Below are 16,736 nucleotides of genomic sequence, written 5' to 3'. Positions count from 1 at the left end.
TTTTCGAGACAGGGTTTCCCTGTAGCTTTGGAGCCTGTCCTGGAACTAGCTCCAGGCTGGCCTCAAACTCACAGAGATCCGCCTGCCTCTGCCTCCCGAGTGCTGGGATTAAAGGTATGCGCCACCACCGCCTGACCCAAGCTCTGTTTTTCACTAAGCTCCTTGTAGTTCGCATCCTTGCCTATACCAAGCCATCCTCGCACTAACCACCAAGAATTAGCTTTGGGCACCATGCTGTTCTCCTTTTCTAAAATCCCTTCACATACGCCCAAGGGTATGAACGTGTTGTGGAGCCAACTTCTAAGGACCGTATGCAAACTATATCGTAGGGATTGCATTGGCAAGCTTTCCGAGCAATGACAGAGTTCCACATGAAGGAGAGAAAAGTCAAGGCAAAAGTGGGTGCAATTTTTTGATATGTATAACAAAAGATAGTTATGTATATTATATATATAAATTCCACCCCCTCCCTCCCTCCCATCAGTTTGCTGCTGGAAACACTCGCATATTTAAGCCAGCTTGGTGTATCCTTGGTTGTCTTCCTCAAGTAGCTGTGTGAAAAACAGCATGTGTTCAGGATTCAAGGGCTTTAGCAAGAACTGCCCATAAACACGTCACTGCAAACCTACATCCCCAAGGACCATCCTAAACAGGGATCCTTCTTTGACCAGAGTGCCACTGTTTGACTGTCTTACCCCACCAACCGGCCCCTAATAGGATGTGTGCTATTCCTAGACACAGCATTTTAATCTATTTAGTACTTCAAGGCTGCCATGGGGAGTTACAGTCCTTAAAATCCCTTGGGCCATGGGTTGCAGGTGTGAAGCCATCCTTAACGTTCACATCTTGGGATACAAGCTGTGGTCCACAGCCCACAGCCACGTCTGCTATGAGAACTGAGCCCGAGGGTTGATGGGAATTTCTCTGTGGTGGTGATAGTCTTCCTTTGGGGGACCTCAGAGACGGCTGCTTATCCCAGAATTCCCTTGTTCTGATCTTTGCGAGGCACAGGGTCCATGGGTGAGGCCTAGTGAGAGTAGGACCAAGGTCGCTTTTCCAAGCGGATCTCTCGGCAGGAGGGCAGCCACACACAGACCAGCAGAGAGAGGAGAACAGAAGCCGGTGGAGTTGGGAAGGGCCACCCTCTGCCAGTGTCACCCCCATTGATGCCTTGGCCTTGTTTTGGAGGGAGGCCAGCAGAGGCTGTGCCAAGAAAGAAGCTCTCCGCCGAGCCTTTGAGAAGCCCACCGTGCTGAACACATGACAGCCACATTGCCACCCCACAGTTAACGGGGTGAGACTTCCCACCCTGACCTCCTCGTTAAATTCCCAGTCTTAATTGATAGTTACCAGTAAAAGAATTTCAAGGTCAGAGGAAAGATACATAAATAAAACTGCTCCCCGTGTTATGTTAAGAAAGGCTAAGGAAAAGAAACAAGGGGCCGTAGTTTGGGGCTGAGTTGTGTCTAAGGGATTTCATTATCAGGATTTCCAGGCGCTCATATCAAACAAGGCTCCTGGGAATGTCCGATAAAACCGTCCACATCCCATGTAGTGCAAGGTCTCGATAAGTTTGTGGCCTGAGAAATGCTGTTTTCATCCCAATCCTCAAGCTGATAGAAATAGAAAAGCCATAGCTCAACGTGGGGTGGGGGGTTCTGCTCACTATGAGAGGGTCGAGTAAAAATGCTGTGGCCTCTTCCAAGGGAACAACCTAACGTGAGCCCACACCTCATGTTCTGAGAAGTGAGTCCTTTGGAGAGGACAAAGAGGGTGTCTGCCAAACAGTTTAGTGACTTTCTGGAATTTAAATATTAAGTGAAAAACCAGGGTCACAGGGCAGCTGATCCCCGGCTCGCCTCTCTCCCATCGGCCCGTGACTTTGATCATGCTACATCCTCCTTCCTAACCAGGACTCCACAGAGAACCTCGGGGTCGTGGCCTGTTGCCTTGTCAAGATGTGAAGCCCTCAGTTTGGCGGCCTGGGAGAAGGGAGGTAGCTTCATGCGTTCCACATTTCCCACAAAACCAAAAGCAGACTAAACAAAGCCGGTGTGAACTCCCGTGACTCGATGCTGCCGTGATTCTAAGTCTTTACGCTGCAATCCTTTCATTTGCATGTGTGTTATTCCCTGGATTTACAGATCTCTCAGCCTTTGGGGGGGAAAGAGAAGGTTTGAACCTTTTCTTGACTTCTAGGAAGTGGTGGGCTGTGGGGAAGGAAAAAAACAGGGTGGAAGCTCCATGGCCGTGTGTGTGTGTGTTGTGTGTGTGTGTGTGTTGTGTGTGTGTGTGTGCGCGCGCGCGTGCGCGTGCATTCAAGGGCGGGCACGAGCAGCTAGCCCAGCCGACTTCTCCCTACCGTTTGCTACTTTTGCGAAGAAGCCGCTTCACACATGGTAACATTTAGGAAGCCCTTCACAGCTGAAGTGTTTCAGACACTAATGAATGGAAGTTTGGTCCTGTAGCACAGACAGACTCTCAGGCATGTTTTACTGAGTGGTATTCTGTAGTGACCTGGTAGAGGAAGAGAAGTATAAATTGTGTCAGTTAGCCACCCAGACAAAAGGAAGCCATGTGGAAAACCAAATCTATTAAAGTATGAAGGCTGGATAAGCTGTTGTAAGCTGGCCATTCTCACAGGGGCTCCATTGGCTGCCGGAGTAAATGTTTACCTCTCTCCCAGATCTTTTTCACAGGCTGCCTTTGGAGACAACCAGCAGAGTTTGATAAAAATCAACCCCCCTCTAATGACACTTTTATCGGAGCTGTTTATTGTCTCCGCTTTACCACCCATGTCCTGAAAGGTAGTGCAGGTTTGTTAAGTAAGCAAAAGTTAAAAGGACTTTGTAGCTCACACCAGCTTGCAGAACCCCAACAAATTCCAGAGCCACACGGAATGAAGAAAAAAAAAAGAGAGGGGGGAGGGGGGAAGGAATTGAATTTATATGGAGGAGAGGCTCTGAAAAAAAAACATATATATTAGGTTTTCCCTGCTTGGCTGGCCCACCATTAAATGTTTGCCTGATGTTGACGGATTTAGTATCGAGATTGAGCAGTAATGTCAAACTTTGCTCGTCGTCTCTAAATGGGCTTTAATAAATGGAAGAATTAGGAAATAGCTCTCAGAGGCAGTGCACTCAGAGTGCCTCTGCTCTTGCTCTCCCACCGATTCGGCAAAGCCCTACACCAACCAGCACAACTGTAGTTATGACCCAAACCTGTCCCTACTTGCTTGCCTTGGAACCTGGGTATGTCGCTTTTCTACATCCTGGGCTTTCCTGTCTGTGAAAGTGAATCTCGCAAACACCAAAAAGAACCAGCTCCCACTGCAGGTATCTGGTGGGTGGGCTCACTTTCCTCAACATTGTTCTTAAGACTAATTGTGCCAATTTTTAAAAACCAAAAACTGGCAAGCTGTTGGGGGGGGGGGATAAATCTCTTCTTTCTTGGTGAGTACGGCTTCTAGGGGATCACACATTATCCAGGGTGCAAGCAATTGAATTTGCTGACCAGCAAAACCATGATGCCTTAAGTCAACAGTGACTAAAGGCAGTCCTGGGAAAAAAGCAACCCCTTGATTCCTCAAAGGCTGGCAGGTCAGGAGCCTGGGAACACAGGGCGGGGAGTGTCACAGCAGTCTCTAGCTGAGCAAGCTCAGCCTTTGCCTGGCGGAGGCAAAGGATGGCACGCGGGGTGAGTGTGGTTCTGGAACAAGGCCTAACCCACCTGCCCTCTTGTGTTGCAGGAGGAAACTGAAGAGACATCCTCGCAAGAGTCTGCCGAGGAGGATTAGGGGGCGCCAACAGCCGATTTCTACCTCAGCATCAGTTGGATCTTGCGAAGGGAGAAGACACTGCAGTGACCACTTACTCTCTACTGCCGCGGTCTTTCCACTCTCTGCGGGACGGGGCGGGGGCGGGATGGGCGAGGGGTGGGGGTGGGGCGGGAGAAATCACATAACCTTGAGAAGGACTATATTAATCACTTTCTTTGTAACCCCTTCACAGTCCCAGGTTTAGTGAAAAACTGCTGTAAACACGGGGGACACAGTTTTAACAATGCAACTTGTAATGACTGTTTTCTCTTTCCTTAACCTACTAATAGTTTGTGGATCTGATAAGCAAGGGTGGGTGGTGGAGAAAAACCTCTGTGTTGGGCTTAATCAGTCACGACATCCAAACCCTAACAGGTCACCCTAGTGACTGGGAGCATTCGTATAAGAAAAGCATTGTATGTGACTTTGTGCAGTCCCCCAAGATACCACCCTACCCCAATCATAGTGAATCTTCCGCTTAGGACACCAAAGATAAGAACTAGATACTACCCTCCTTTGTGTATAATCTTATAGACACTTACTTGATGATTTTTTTTTTACTTTTTAATTCTAAATAAGATAAAATGCCGGTGTATCTTTTCATTCAGCTAGCAAACCAGAGTGGGTGATGCTCATTTTTTCAAAAAGGGAAGTAAACAAATAATAACTGTCGGCTCCCGTGGTTATGGGCTCACACAAGTCAACGGGAGTGACGCACCCACAAGCATTCTTTCCCTCTTAGGGAGACTACACAGCCAAAAGCCACTTAGCAGTAAGCGACACTTGTCAGTGGAGGACACGTGTCACCCTCGAAGCCTCCTAGACAAGTTAAAGTTACCCTTTTTTGGAATTCAATGAGAAAGTACCGTGCCTGATGAACTCACCCAAGTGATGTGGTGAGAAGAGCAAATAGACATTTCTTTTGCTATGTAGTTAAAGGACCATAATTTTGAAAAGCAAAAAAAGCTCTCGCTTGCTCTCCACCTTTCCCTCCCCCTCCCTTGCCTCTCTGTCCTCTCTCTTCTCTCTCGTTCTTCCTTGTGTACAGTTTCCGTGAAAGACCGCAGTGCCATTACCTCAAACGAAGCCTGTGTGTTACTTCAAGTAATCCATTTGTTTTGACACAGACGGCCGGCCGAGGCGCATTGTCTCGGTTCGGTCTGCCGTCTCTGCATTCAAGCTGCACTTTTAGCCAGAGATGCAATGATTCCCCAGTACTCACTACTACCTCTGAATGCTACAGTGACCGTGCAGTCCTGCACTTGTTACCCGCTGCTAGGCGCGAGCCCTGCCAAGACAGAAAAGCACTGACGGGAGCAGGCAGTTCCATCACCCACGGTTCCCCGTCACTCTTGTCAAAGACACACTCTTCCTCTGTCTCAGCGTGGCTATGCATGTTTCTGTGATTTTTTTTTTTAATTAAAATTTTACAAATGCTTGTTGCAGCTTCCCTGCTAGATTGCTACATTAATTTGAAACACTTTTTACCCAAGTCGCTCCTAGTTCTTAAGGATAATTTTCCTCAGTGACACCTCATCGTATCTCTCTCTCTCTCTCTCTTTTCTCTCTCTCTCTCTCTCTCTCTCTCTCTCTCTCTCTCTCTCTCTNCGTAACCGACAGTCCTGGAACTTGATTTGTAGACCAGACTGCCCTTGTCCTTGAATTCAGAGAGGTCGGCTTGCCTCTGCCTCCCTAGTGCTGGGATTAAAGGCCTTCTCCACCACTATTGGAGTTATAGGCGGTTTCTCTCTCCCTCCGTCTCTCTCCCTTTACCCCATCTCTTTTCTCTCTCTCTCTCTCTCTCTCTCTCTCTCTCTCACACACACACACACACACACACACACACACACGGACGCACGCGCATGCACACCCAAGTACACACGTGATTTGTCTGTAGTGTTCAAATATCACTCTACCAGTCTGTACCTCAAACAGAATGTTAAAAGAAGTGGGTGAATTGACTTGCAAGGACCTACCTCCAACTTCAAAAGAAACAGCATTCTTTCTCTTCCTCCGATGTTTGAAATAGTTCAAACTTCCCCTAGCCCTCGTCAAAACTATTTTTTGTAACATAGACACTTGATAGAAAAGAACATTTTTTACATACTTTTGCAAAAAAAAATGAATGGATAAATCAAGCCAACGTCAAAGAAACTTGAAACTTTGTAGGTGATCTACAAACAGGTCTGCTTGTGCCTAATGCAATCAGAAGATAAAATAGGTTTTGAAGATTAGTTGCCTATAAGAATAATGCTTGACGGATATTTTCATGTATGCTACACAATGTGAGTTTTGTAAAATGTCTCAAGCAGGTTTATTTTGAACGCTTCTTGTGTAGAATTGTTGTACCTTTCTTTCCTCCTAAGTGCGCTGACTTTTCTCACGGTGTTATCCACTGGGCCAGGAAGTAGTTTCCCATGAAGGCTTGTGTCAGTGTGACTCTCAATACGGAAGCCAAATGAAACAAACACACAAAACCGTGTCTCTCTCGTAGCCATTTCAGGGAGGTCATTTCAGAGCCACATACCTTGCTTAGACGGCAGGTCGCTCACTGTGGTGCCTCACGGAAGGAGCTATGGAGAGACTTAAAACTGAACGTGACCATTCACTGCGTATTAAATAAGCAAATCAACAGTGGCTCGTAAAATCCCATCCCCATGTTCTATCTTTAGATGGGTCTCTTAGAAACCTCGTTGGCCAGCTCCTAAAAAACGCAGCAGCTCTTCACGTTGGCCAGGCTCGGCACACCGAGCGATCTGCATCTCTAATGAAGTTACTCTTTATTTTCTGTATGTTGTACAATCAAAACACGCTACTACCTCTAACGTCCCAGTATACCTCATTTTTCATACTGAAAAAAAAAAAGAAAAAAAGGCTTGTGTCCAATGGAACAGTGAGAACATCATAAAATTTTTATATATATAGTTTATTTTTGTGGGAGATAAATTTTATAAGACTGTTTTTTACTGTTGTTGGTCACAGCTAAGTAAGACTGGACATCTGAGTTCTCTGCCATTTCTGCAACTTAGGCACGTTCGCAGGAGAAACGCATCAAGACAGTTAACCGCAGCCGACTCTCCCTTTTCCTGTGTGCGTCCTCTGGCTTCACGCTCTGTCCTCATGTAGAATCGCTGTCTGTGACTGTACTTTGATGCTTGCTTGTGGGAATGCTTCTCTAGTGGATTATCACTGACTTTCTGCACAATAAACATAAGCCTCTGTGGTCCCCATGCGTTTGGATTCCTGTTCTTTGTCGCAGTTCCAATACGTGAATAAGAAAGTTTAATAAACCGGGGCATGATGGGAGATATCCACAGCCCATCCGGTTTACCCTGGAGTGTATGCCATGGAGTGTGATTTAAAATATAGTTCTCTTACACCACCATATGCCCGAACTTACCTGAACTGGCCTGACCTTGAATTCCACAGGAAGCCAGCTGAGGAAGAATGGGTCGGAATAGGCTATACTTCAAAACCACAGTCTCAGGACTAGTGCTTACAAGGTTTGTTTTGAGAAACAGCGGGGGGGGGGGGGGGGGGGGGGGGGGGGGGGGGGGGGGGGGATCAGGGACATGGCTCAGTCAATAAAATGTCTGCCTCTCAAGTATGAGGACCCAAGTTTGGATCCCCTGAACCCACGTAAAAAGCTGGACCATTGGGCTGGAAGGATGGCTCAGCAGTTAAAAGCACTTGCTGCTCTCTTAGGGGGCCTGGATTCAGCTTCCAGAACCCACGTGGTAGCTCACCGCCATCTGTTAACTTCAATTCTAGGGGATCTAATAGTGTTTTCTGGCCTCCTCTGGCTCCAGGCATGCACATGGTACACATACATACATGCAGGAAGACATACACACATAACATTTTAAAAATTAACTTTGAAAAGGCTGAGCACAGTAGTGCACACCGGAAAGGCCAGCCTGAAGGTAGAATTGGGGGCGCAGAGGCAGGCCATTCCGTGGAGCTCACCGACCAGCCCACCTATCCCAGCAGTGAGCTTCAGAACCCTATCTCAAGAAAATAATACTGAGGGTCTGGGGAGATGTTTCAGCAGTTAGCAGACTCAGCTGGCTGCTCTTTTAGAGAAGTGGGATTCAATCTCCAACCCCCACATGGCTGTTTATAATCATCTTTAACTTCAGCTCCAAGAGATTGGGCGCCATTTTCTGGCCTCTTTGGGCACCAGGCATGTAAGTGGCGCACAGATACGCATGCAGACCAAACATAAAATCACTCTTAATGTTGAAATAGAGCAGTAACTAAATAACACAGTGAACAGTGACAGAGAGACCCCTAGTATGCACCTTGGGCCTCTACCTGCATGCACGAGTGCACACACATTTTCACACTTATATACAACACCATATACACACCCACCCACACCAAATAGTAACAAAAGAGAAAGGGAAGTGGAAAATCAACTATCTTTGAGGTGCCTTTTTGAGAAACTTTCGGAGGTTTAGGGACACGGCTAGGAAACAAAAGCAGCTGGGGTCTCCCATGATCGTTCCGTGATTCTATTAAAACCATTAGCAGGTTAACAGACCCAGAATGGCCCCACGATGGTCAAGGTCATCTCTACATTGCATTCTGGGTTTTGTTTGGTTTTGTTTTTTGAAACCTCCAGTTTGTGCTGCAACTGGGATTACTACATTCTCTCTTCATTTAGGGCCTTCAACAGGAAGTCTGTTTCTCAGACGGGGTCCTTCTCTAAGCTAGCTCCTGTTGGGAATTTTAAATCAGACTGATTCATTCTCACAGCTAACATTTATGGGGGTTCCCAGTTGTGATAGGTCCTAGACCAAGAAGTGATGTTTCCAGATGTCCACCATTGGGAGCACTGTGTGGATATAGAAATGGTTTCAGTACAGACCACATGAAGAGAAGGTCAGGCCAACTGGGCAGGGAAGAAGTTGTGAGAGTCCAGAAGCGGAAAGCTATTCTTCCTAGAGAGAATGGTCACCTCTATCCTTACTTGGTTCAGCCCCAAAGAAGAAAGACTACATTTATCATAATCCATGCTTAATCTCATTTTTATTAGAAAAACAATATAACAAGGAACTAGTATTTTTAACAAATAAAGAAAATCACTGGCTGGAAACTAGAGAGTATCAAAGAATACATGGATATCCAGATTAGGATAAATAAGTTATTGAAATAAAATGTTTTAACTGGACGGTGCTGGTACACGCCTTTAATCCTACACTTGGGAAGTAGAGGCAGGTGGATCTCTGAGTTTGAGGCCTGCCTGGTCTATAGAGAAAGTTCTGGGACAGCTAGGGCTGTTTCACAGAGAAAATTTGTCTCGAAAAACAAACAACAATAAAATAAAATAAAATGTTTCCATTCCAGAGGTGAGACTCACTAAATGGTCTGAAGTAGGTATCTTTTACTTAAAGCATTACCTTCACACAATGGAAACACATTCATGGCAGTTTTATTGAGGAAACCTAAGTTTATATATAAATTCAAGGATCGTGTCCTAAAGAAATGAGCCAGTACAGTTGAGTGACAGTGGAGTTCTTATGTGTACTTGATGTTTGGGGCAATGAAGGTAAGTGGACTCTACCCTTGCCCACATTGTCAAGACTACCGATCAAGGGGCAGATTACAAGGAGACTGATGGTGCTCTGTAAACTGGGCGCACCCAGTACTAAGAACAAACTGTCTTCAGCCCAGTCACAAGAATGTAAGGTTCCCACCACAGAGGGCTCCTGGGGCAGCACAATGACTTACAGGCCACATGCCATTCACCTACGAGTGTAGCTATTTGGGGGAGGTCTATTTCTAATAGCACCAAGGGCACTCAACTATTCGGTAAATTCAGACATGGTAGGTGGTTTTAGAAGCACAAGAAAACTAGAAACAGAATAACATCAAGAGCAGAAACTGAGTGGCGCTCCAACCAGGGTGAGCCTAGGATGCAAGCCAGTCCATGATGAAGCTTCATGGAGCTGGGTGAGCAAGAAGAAGCCCGTGTGGAAAGACCAAGGCAAGCCATGCACTGCTTCTCATGGCTCACAGCGTAACTACTCACTAAGACTAGGTAAGGTTATCCTTGAGCACTTACTCTTGATTTTGGAAGTTTGGCCTCAAAGTGGAAAAGAAGCCCTTTAGCCAAGGTCCTTCTGAAATATGATGCTCAAGGGGATGATGACCAATGGCAGAGGTTACACTTCCTGTCTAAGCTAGGAGGGCATGACTGTATCCGTGAGCTCCTGCCTCCATCCGTCCTAAGCAGGCCACGCCTTTGTTGTTCTGCTCTTACCCCACAGCCAATTATGGCCTAGGAGATAAAGCCCCAAATGGGTGTTGCAATTTTGTCTTACTGGTACCTCTGAGCCTGACCCAACACAGTGATGAACTGCTTCCCCCTACCCCTTAGTAACAACTGAGGTGTTGCCTTCTTTAATCAGCTCTCCCAGGGCCCCAGTTCATTCCCACGCCTGTGGCTGAGCCCACATTACCTATTCATCTATCCTCCTTCCTCCTCTGACTTGATCACCGATCTCCTCACTCAGATTTGGTCTGTCCCATGGCTTCACTTGTCTTAGACTAAACATATATTCTTGAAAACATAAAATAGCAATCCTCAAGAATGGTGAACTGCCAGAGCCCACGTCACGGAGGAAGAAAGCTGCCATGGGAGACGGGTAACTAGAGACCCAGTGTGACTACTGACCTGAGCACCCAGAAAGATGGGAGGGAACAGGAGCCTTCTGCACTAGTTGCGATTTCAGCTCCTGTCCAGCCAGGCAGCATCCCTGATTGGAGACTGCTGCCTGTCGAGCTGCGTCAGTCAGGACTGAAGTTGAGAAGCTGTCATTAAGTGTCATCATTCCAATTCATGCTCTGAGCAAGGCGTGGGGTTCAATTCCTTTCCCAAAAGGTGGTGACAGAAGTCCAAGGACATTGCTCAAATCTCCCCTTTACACCAATGGTTGTTCTGCACTACAACAAGCCTGCTGGCTGCAGGATTCCCAATGTTCTCCAGAGTTCAGGATCCTGCACCTTCATCTCCAGTTGAGTCCCCAAATCCATAGGCTCGATTGTTACCCATGACCTTGTCTCTTGAATCAGGTACTAAGCAGGCTGGTTTATGGCTATTATCTATTACAATGAGATGAATTTAGTCGTAAAGCCATTATGTTTAGCTGACTCCCTGGCCAATTTAATACTGTCATGAAAAACAAAACCTGCAATTCAACGTGTTAGTAAAAATGCGCTGCCTATCCCAGTTCCCAGCCTATCCAAAACCCATCTGTTTGCTCATTCAGCCAATCAATGCCTGCTGGGCACCTGCTATATACCAGGCACTGAGCCACATTCCAGCAGTCACAGAGCCGGATCTAAAAGAACTGCCATCCAAGTGCCATTCGACACAATGAGAAACACGAAGGGGAAGAGGAGAGCCGCCACTGTACGGTGTTCAGGCCACTTGGGACACATGGAGCTGTTCCTCTGACCACAAAGAACAGTCTCCGTGCGGGCTACTTTTATGCCAGCCCAACACAAGCTGGAGTCACTTTGGATGAGGGAATTCAGTTAAGAAAATGCCCCCACTAGATTGGTCTGTAGGCAAGCCTATGGCGCATTTTCTTGATTGATGATTGGTAGCGAAAGACCCAGCTCACTGTAGGTGGTGCCATTCCTGGGTTGGTGGCCCTGTGTACTATAGAAAGCAGGCTGAGCGGGCTGGAGAGATGGCTCAGTGGTTAAGAGCACTGACTGCTCTTCCAGAAGTCCTGAGTTCAATTCCCAGCAACCACATGGTGGCTCACAGCCATCTATAATGAGATCTGGCGCCCCCTTCTGGCATGCATGCACACATGGAAGGAATGCTGTACACATAATAAATAAATAATTTTTTTTTAAAAAAAGAAAGAAAGCAGGCTGAGCAAGCCATGCAGAGCAAGCCAGTAAGCAGCTCCCCTCCATGGCCTCTGCATCTGTTCTGACTTCCAGGTTCCGGCCCTGGTTGAGCTCCTGCGCTGATGTCCTTTGACGAGGGACTGGTTTGAGGAGGTGAAAATGTAATAAACCCTTTCCTTCCGAAGCTGCTTGTGGTCGTGGTGTTCTAATCTCAGCCGTGGGCACTCTAAGACAGTCTCCAAGAAGGGTGTGATTTCAAACAATAAGAAAATGGGTACTGGCCCAGAAGGACTGCCCCGTTACCAAAGCTGGAAGGGTCTACAATGCCTCTCAGCATGCTGCTGACAGTGGTGTAAACGAGCAGGTGAGAAGTCGTGCCGGGAGGAGTAACACACGAGCTGAGTGTATGAAACACTCAAAGAGCTGAGATAATATCTTGTATGGGGTGAAGAAAAATCAAGAGAGGAAGACAGAGGGAAAGACACCTGGGTTCAGCTGAAACCCAGCTCTCAGAGGAGCGTGTGTCATGTGGGAAGAAGTTGGGGCTGCTGGAGACGTTCCCTAGGAATTCATAGATAACAGATGTAAAAATGAAAGGCCTCTGGACCATTTCAAAAAGAAAGTCCAGCCTCTGGGTCCACAGGAGCTGAAACAGTGGCTGTCAGTACATTGAGATGACATGCCGTGATAGTACGCCAGGAGCTGCAGAGAGTGCACTTTATCCTTACAGACAGTATGGTTTTCTAGAAGGTGCATCTCAGTGAAGGAACGAGCATCTAAGTGGTGGAACAGAGGTTACATGAGCAAAGAGAAACAAGGACCCCACAGGTCTGTACTATAAACAAAAAGAATTGTGCCAAAGGAATTCTATTAAACGAGTAGCATTATTTAAATCGCACTATCAGACTGGCTAAGGAAAGAATCACCGTGGCGTGGACTCCTGTGTACCTGAACAACAGGGCATGGCGCTGTTGCGGAAACACATCCAGGCTCAGATCAGAGCTGAGGTTCTAAGATGAGAGCCTCAGAAGCCACATCACGCACGACAATCTCACTGATTTCCTGAAAGGCAGGTTAGTACGTCCAGCTAAGTGACGGCGAGAGAAACACAGGGAGGAAGACGGAGGAAGGCAGACAGATGGCACTGACAGATGTTTGCCAAAGCAGTCGTGCACAGTTCTCCTTCACTCTGTGTACGTCCTCCCGCAGCAAATCCCGCTGACAGGGTGTTTGCAGTCCTACAGAATCCTACTCAATACTCCTTCTCCTTCCATTTTAGGGACGTGGGCAAGCATAACAAACTCATATCTGTTATGAGGATTGATAAGCAGAAGGGTTATGTTACTGGATATTTATATCTGGAGCTTGAGGGTTTTCTCCTACATAGGTTAAGTCCAGATGTTTTCAATCCATACAAACTGACAGCAGATATGTCAAATGTTCTCCAATAATCCATAGACAGCTTAGCACAATGCCTAGCATGTAATAAGTGCTCAATAAATGTTAGCTCTTATTGTTGTTGATATGACATATTTACAGTAAATACATACAAAATGTTTGCAGAGTCGTGTACATGCTTTAAATCGACAGTACACACATCTGGTGAAAAAGCAAATCATTTACAAAAAAAAAATCTTCTAATGAAAACCAACAGTGGCTTCCCTCTTCCCACCCCCAAACGCCCATGCTAGCCTTCAGATGCAACTACGCATATTAATTCCTTAGCAGTTCCTTCCACTGACTGCCGTCCTGGTTCTAAACCATAGACCTAGCCTGTTATTGCTTAGGACATCTGGGCATTATTGAATGACATTTTTCTCAGCTGGCAACGACCTAATTCTCGTGCATCATTCACCCAACTATGACTTTTGAACATGAGCTATGCCAGGCACACGCAATGCTCTAGGACAGTATATCTCAACCTTCCTGGCTGTGACAGTCCCTCACAGCTTTAATGTTAGCTAGCTGGGTTAGCGTTACTACAGCTCCTCACGTGTGCTGACCCCACCCATAAAGATATTTTCATTGCTACTTCATAACAATCATTTTGCTACTGTTATGAAGCATAAGGTAAATATCTGAGTTTTCCAGTGGCCCTAGGCAACCCCCGTGAAAGGGTTGTTCAGTTCCCAAAGGGTCCACCCACAGGTTGGAAACCACTGGTTTAGAGGCTGGTTCTGTATGGCATGTCAATCCTCAACAGTAAAGGGTTGTCTTTCGGGTGGGAAAGCAGGCACTACAGACCCTAAAGAAATATGCTAAGATAAGTAGAAGAATGAAACAGAGAGATGGGGCAAAAGAAACATAAAGCCTGGCCTGAGAACCACTGTTCTAGGGCAACACAGAGAGGAAAATGATGAAACCTACAAGCTCACTTTCTGGGGGCAGTGTGGGGTGGGAGAGAAGCTCCAGACATACAGCACACATTCCGTGGAAAAACGGGAAGGGGGCGGTGGCAAAGAGCATTCTAGATGACTTGGGAGGGAAGCGGGTGCTTGAGCAGTAGCTAACCTTGAAATTTTTCTTGTATTGTTTCTTGATAATGTCTTCACCTTTGCTGTCTCAGTTCTGTTTTTCTGGATGTCAGACAGTGATAATTTAATTCTCTTGGGTGCTTGGATTTTCTTCTGAGTGTGTATGTGTGTGATCTGGTTGTTGTAGTTGTTTTGTTGTTTTGATTTTTCTGTTTTCATTTGTTGTTCAAGACAGGGTTTCTCTATGTAGCTCTGACTGTCCTAAAACTCACTCAGTAGACCAGGCTGGCCTCGACATCAAGAGATCCACCGGCCTCTGCCTTGTGAGTGCTGGGTCTAAAGGTTGCACCATGACTGCCGGCTTCTGTGCCATTATCCGGGAGGATCTCTGGGTTTGCAATTGCTGTATAACTCTTTGTGGAACAAGTCTGCTGAAGTCTTTCTCCTCAGAGGCTTCAGGACACTTTATTCCCAGATGTTGATCCCATAAACCTGAACAATGGTTATCAGTCAGTTGAACCACCTGATCCCCCAACCCCTGACTTTAGACCTGAGCCTATGTCTCCTTACAACTTGGCCTGGAATTCTGCCTCCTGGGATTCTTCTAAACACACTTGATTCCTTTTGCCTCTTCCCCATGCATATGCAGGCAAAGAGGCTTTTATTCCAGTCTTTTTGTCTCCATGAATCTATACATCTTATGGTCTAATCTTGATTCTAATGGAGTCTAGGAAAGAAGAAACCAGTGCACTGGTTAATTTGCTCTCAGTAGCCATTCATATACACTTTTAAGAAGTGTTAGTTGACGATTATAATTTCCATTTCTATTTTTTCCACCATGCAATACTTCATTGTGTAAATGTACCACATTTTCCTTATCCATTCTTCGGTCAAGGGGCATTTAGGTTGTTTCCAGGTTCTGGCTATGACAAACAAAGCTGCTATGAGCGTAGTTGAGCACATGTCCTTGTGGCACGATTGAGCATCCTTTGGGTATATGCCCAAAAATGGTATTACTGGGTCTTGAGGAAAGTTGTTTCCTAATTTTCTGAGAAATCGCCATACTGATTTCCAAAATGGCTTGACCAGTTTGCGTTCCCACCAGCAATGCAGGAGTGTTCCCTTTACCCACAACCTCTCCAGCATAAGTTGTTATGAGTATATTTGATCTTGGCCATTCTGACAGGTGTAAGATGGAATCTCAGAGTTGTTTTGATTTGAGTTGTTTCTCTGATGGCTAAGGATGTTGACATCTTGAAATTTTCAGGCAAATGGATGGATCTAGAAAACATCATATTAAGTGAGGTAACCCAGAGCCAGAAAGGCAATTATAGTATGTATTCACTCATAAGTGGCCTTTAGACATAAAGCAAAGATGAATCAGCCTACAATTCACAATCCCAGAGAACCTAGACAACAAAGAGGACCCTAAAAGAGACATACATGGATCTAATCTACATGGGAAGTAGAAAAAGACAATGTCTCCTAAGTAAATTGGTAGTCTGGGGCTTATGGGAGAGGGTAGAAGGAGCAAGGGGAGAAAAGGAGGGGAGTGGAAAAATATATAGCTCTATAAAAATAATAAAAAATAATTTCTATCATATTTCTCCAAAATGTTTTATGTACAACTAGAAATCTGTGTTTACATATGTATCCATAACAGTGTATGTGTGTGTTAGAGTTTATATGAAGTATTTTCCCACCATAGAAGCTCACATATTAAAGGCCCAGTGCTCTATGCAATGTTCAGAGGTGAGCCATTGGGGAAATCATGGGATCATAAATAACTGATTAACAAAGTCATCATTCATTCCTGGGCATTACTGGGAGGTGGTAGAAATGAGTAGACAAGGTCTGGTTGGAAGAAGTGAGTCACTGGGGGAATCAAAAGACATGTCCCCAATTTCTCTGCTCCCTGACCGTCATGAAGTGAACTATATCACACCCGCCCTCTTGATTCTCTGCCCTCAATACAGACCCAGCAACCATGGTGGCATCTGTGGGAACTGTACATCTGAAATCCTGAGATCAAAGAAAGCATCCCTCTTTAGGTTGTTTTCCTCGGTCATTTCATCATAGCAGCAAATTAAACACATATGGATTCTCTCTCTCTCTCTCTCTCTCTCTCTCTCTCTCTCTCTCTCTCTCTCTGTGTGTGTGTGTGTGTGTGTGTAAATACTTAATCTCTTTTCTATTACTTCATTGTTTTCAAAAGCTGGTTATGGTATCTCACATTTGTAATCCTGGCACTAAGGAGACTGAGGCAGCAGAATTGCTGTCAGTTTGAGGCCAGCCTGGATTACACAGTAAGCTCCAGTTCAGCTTGACTTATAGAATGAGACCCTGTGTCAAAACAGCAAGTCAGAGATAGAGAGATAGCTCAGTGATAAGAACACTGACTGCTCTTCCAGAGGACCTGAGTTCAATTCTCAGCACCCACATGGCAGCTCACAATTGTCTGTAACTCCAGTTCCAGGGGGATCTGAGACCCTCTCACAGACATGCATGCCGGTAAACAGCAATGCACATAAAAATAAATAAAACTTTAAAAAATTAACCAGCTAAAACATGAAGAT

At 45.8% G+C, this 16,736-nt stretch overlaps 1 protein-coding gene across 3 annotated transcripts in view; it reads left to right on the top strand.

Moving 5' to 3' along the window:
- The window catches only part of Hmga2 (high mobility group AT-hook 2), a 112,259-nt gene extending 106,839 nt beyond the window's left edge, over nt 1-5,420 (top strand). For all 3 annotated transcript variants that reach the window (XM_050165517.1, XM_050165515.1, XM_050165516.1), the window contains one exon: nt 3,749-5,420. In XM_050165517.1, the coding sequence (XP_050021474.1) occupies nt 3,749-3,796 (48 nt within the window). In that variant the 3' untranslated portion in view covers nt 3,797-5,420. The remainder of the gene's footprint in view (nt 1-3,748) is intronic.
- The last annotated feature ends 11,316 nt before the right edge of the window (nt 5,421-16,736 follow it).

This window comes from Alexandromys fortis, unplaced genomic scaffold (genome assembly GCF_014885135.2).
Source record: "Alexandromys fortis isolate MF-2015 unplaced genomic scaffold, M_Fortis_MF-2015_v1.1 scaffold_154, whole genome shotgun sequence".
NCBI classification, from domain to species: domain Eukaryota; kingdom Metazoa; phylum Chordata; class Mammalia; order Rodentia; family Cricetidae; genus Alexandromys; species Alexandromys fortis.
This window is presented reverse-complemented; position numbering and strand designations above follow the sequence as displayed.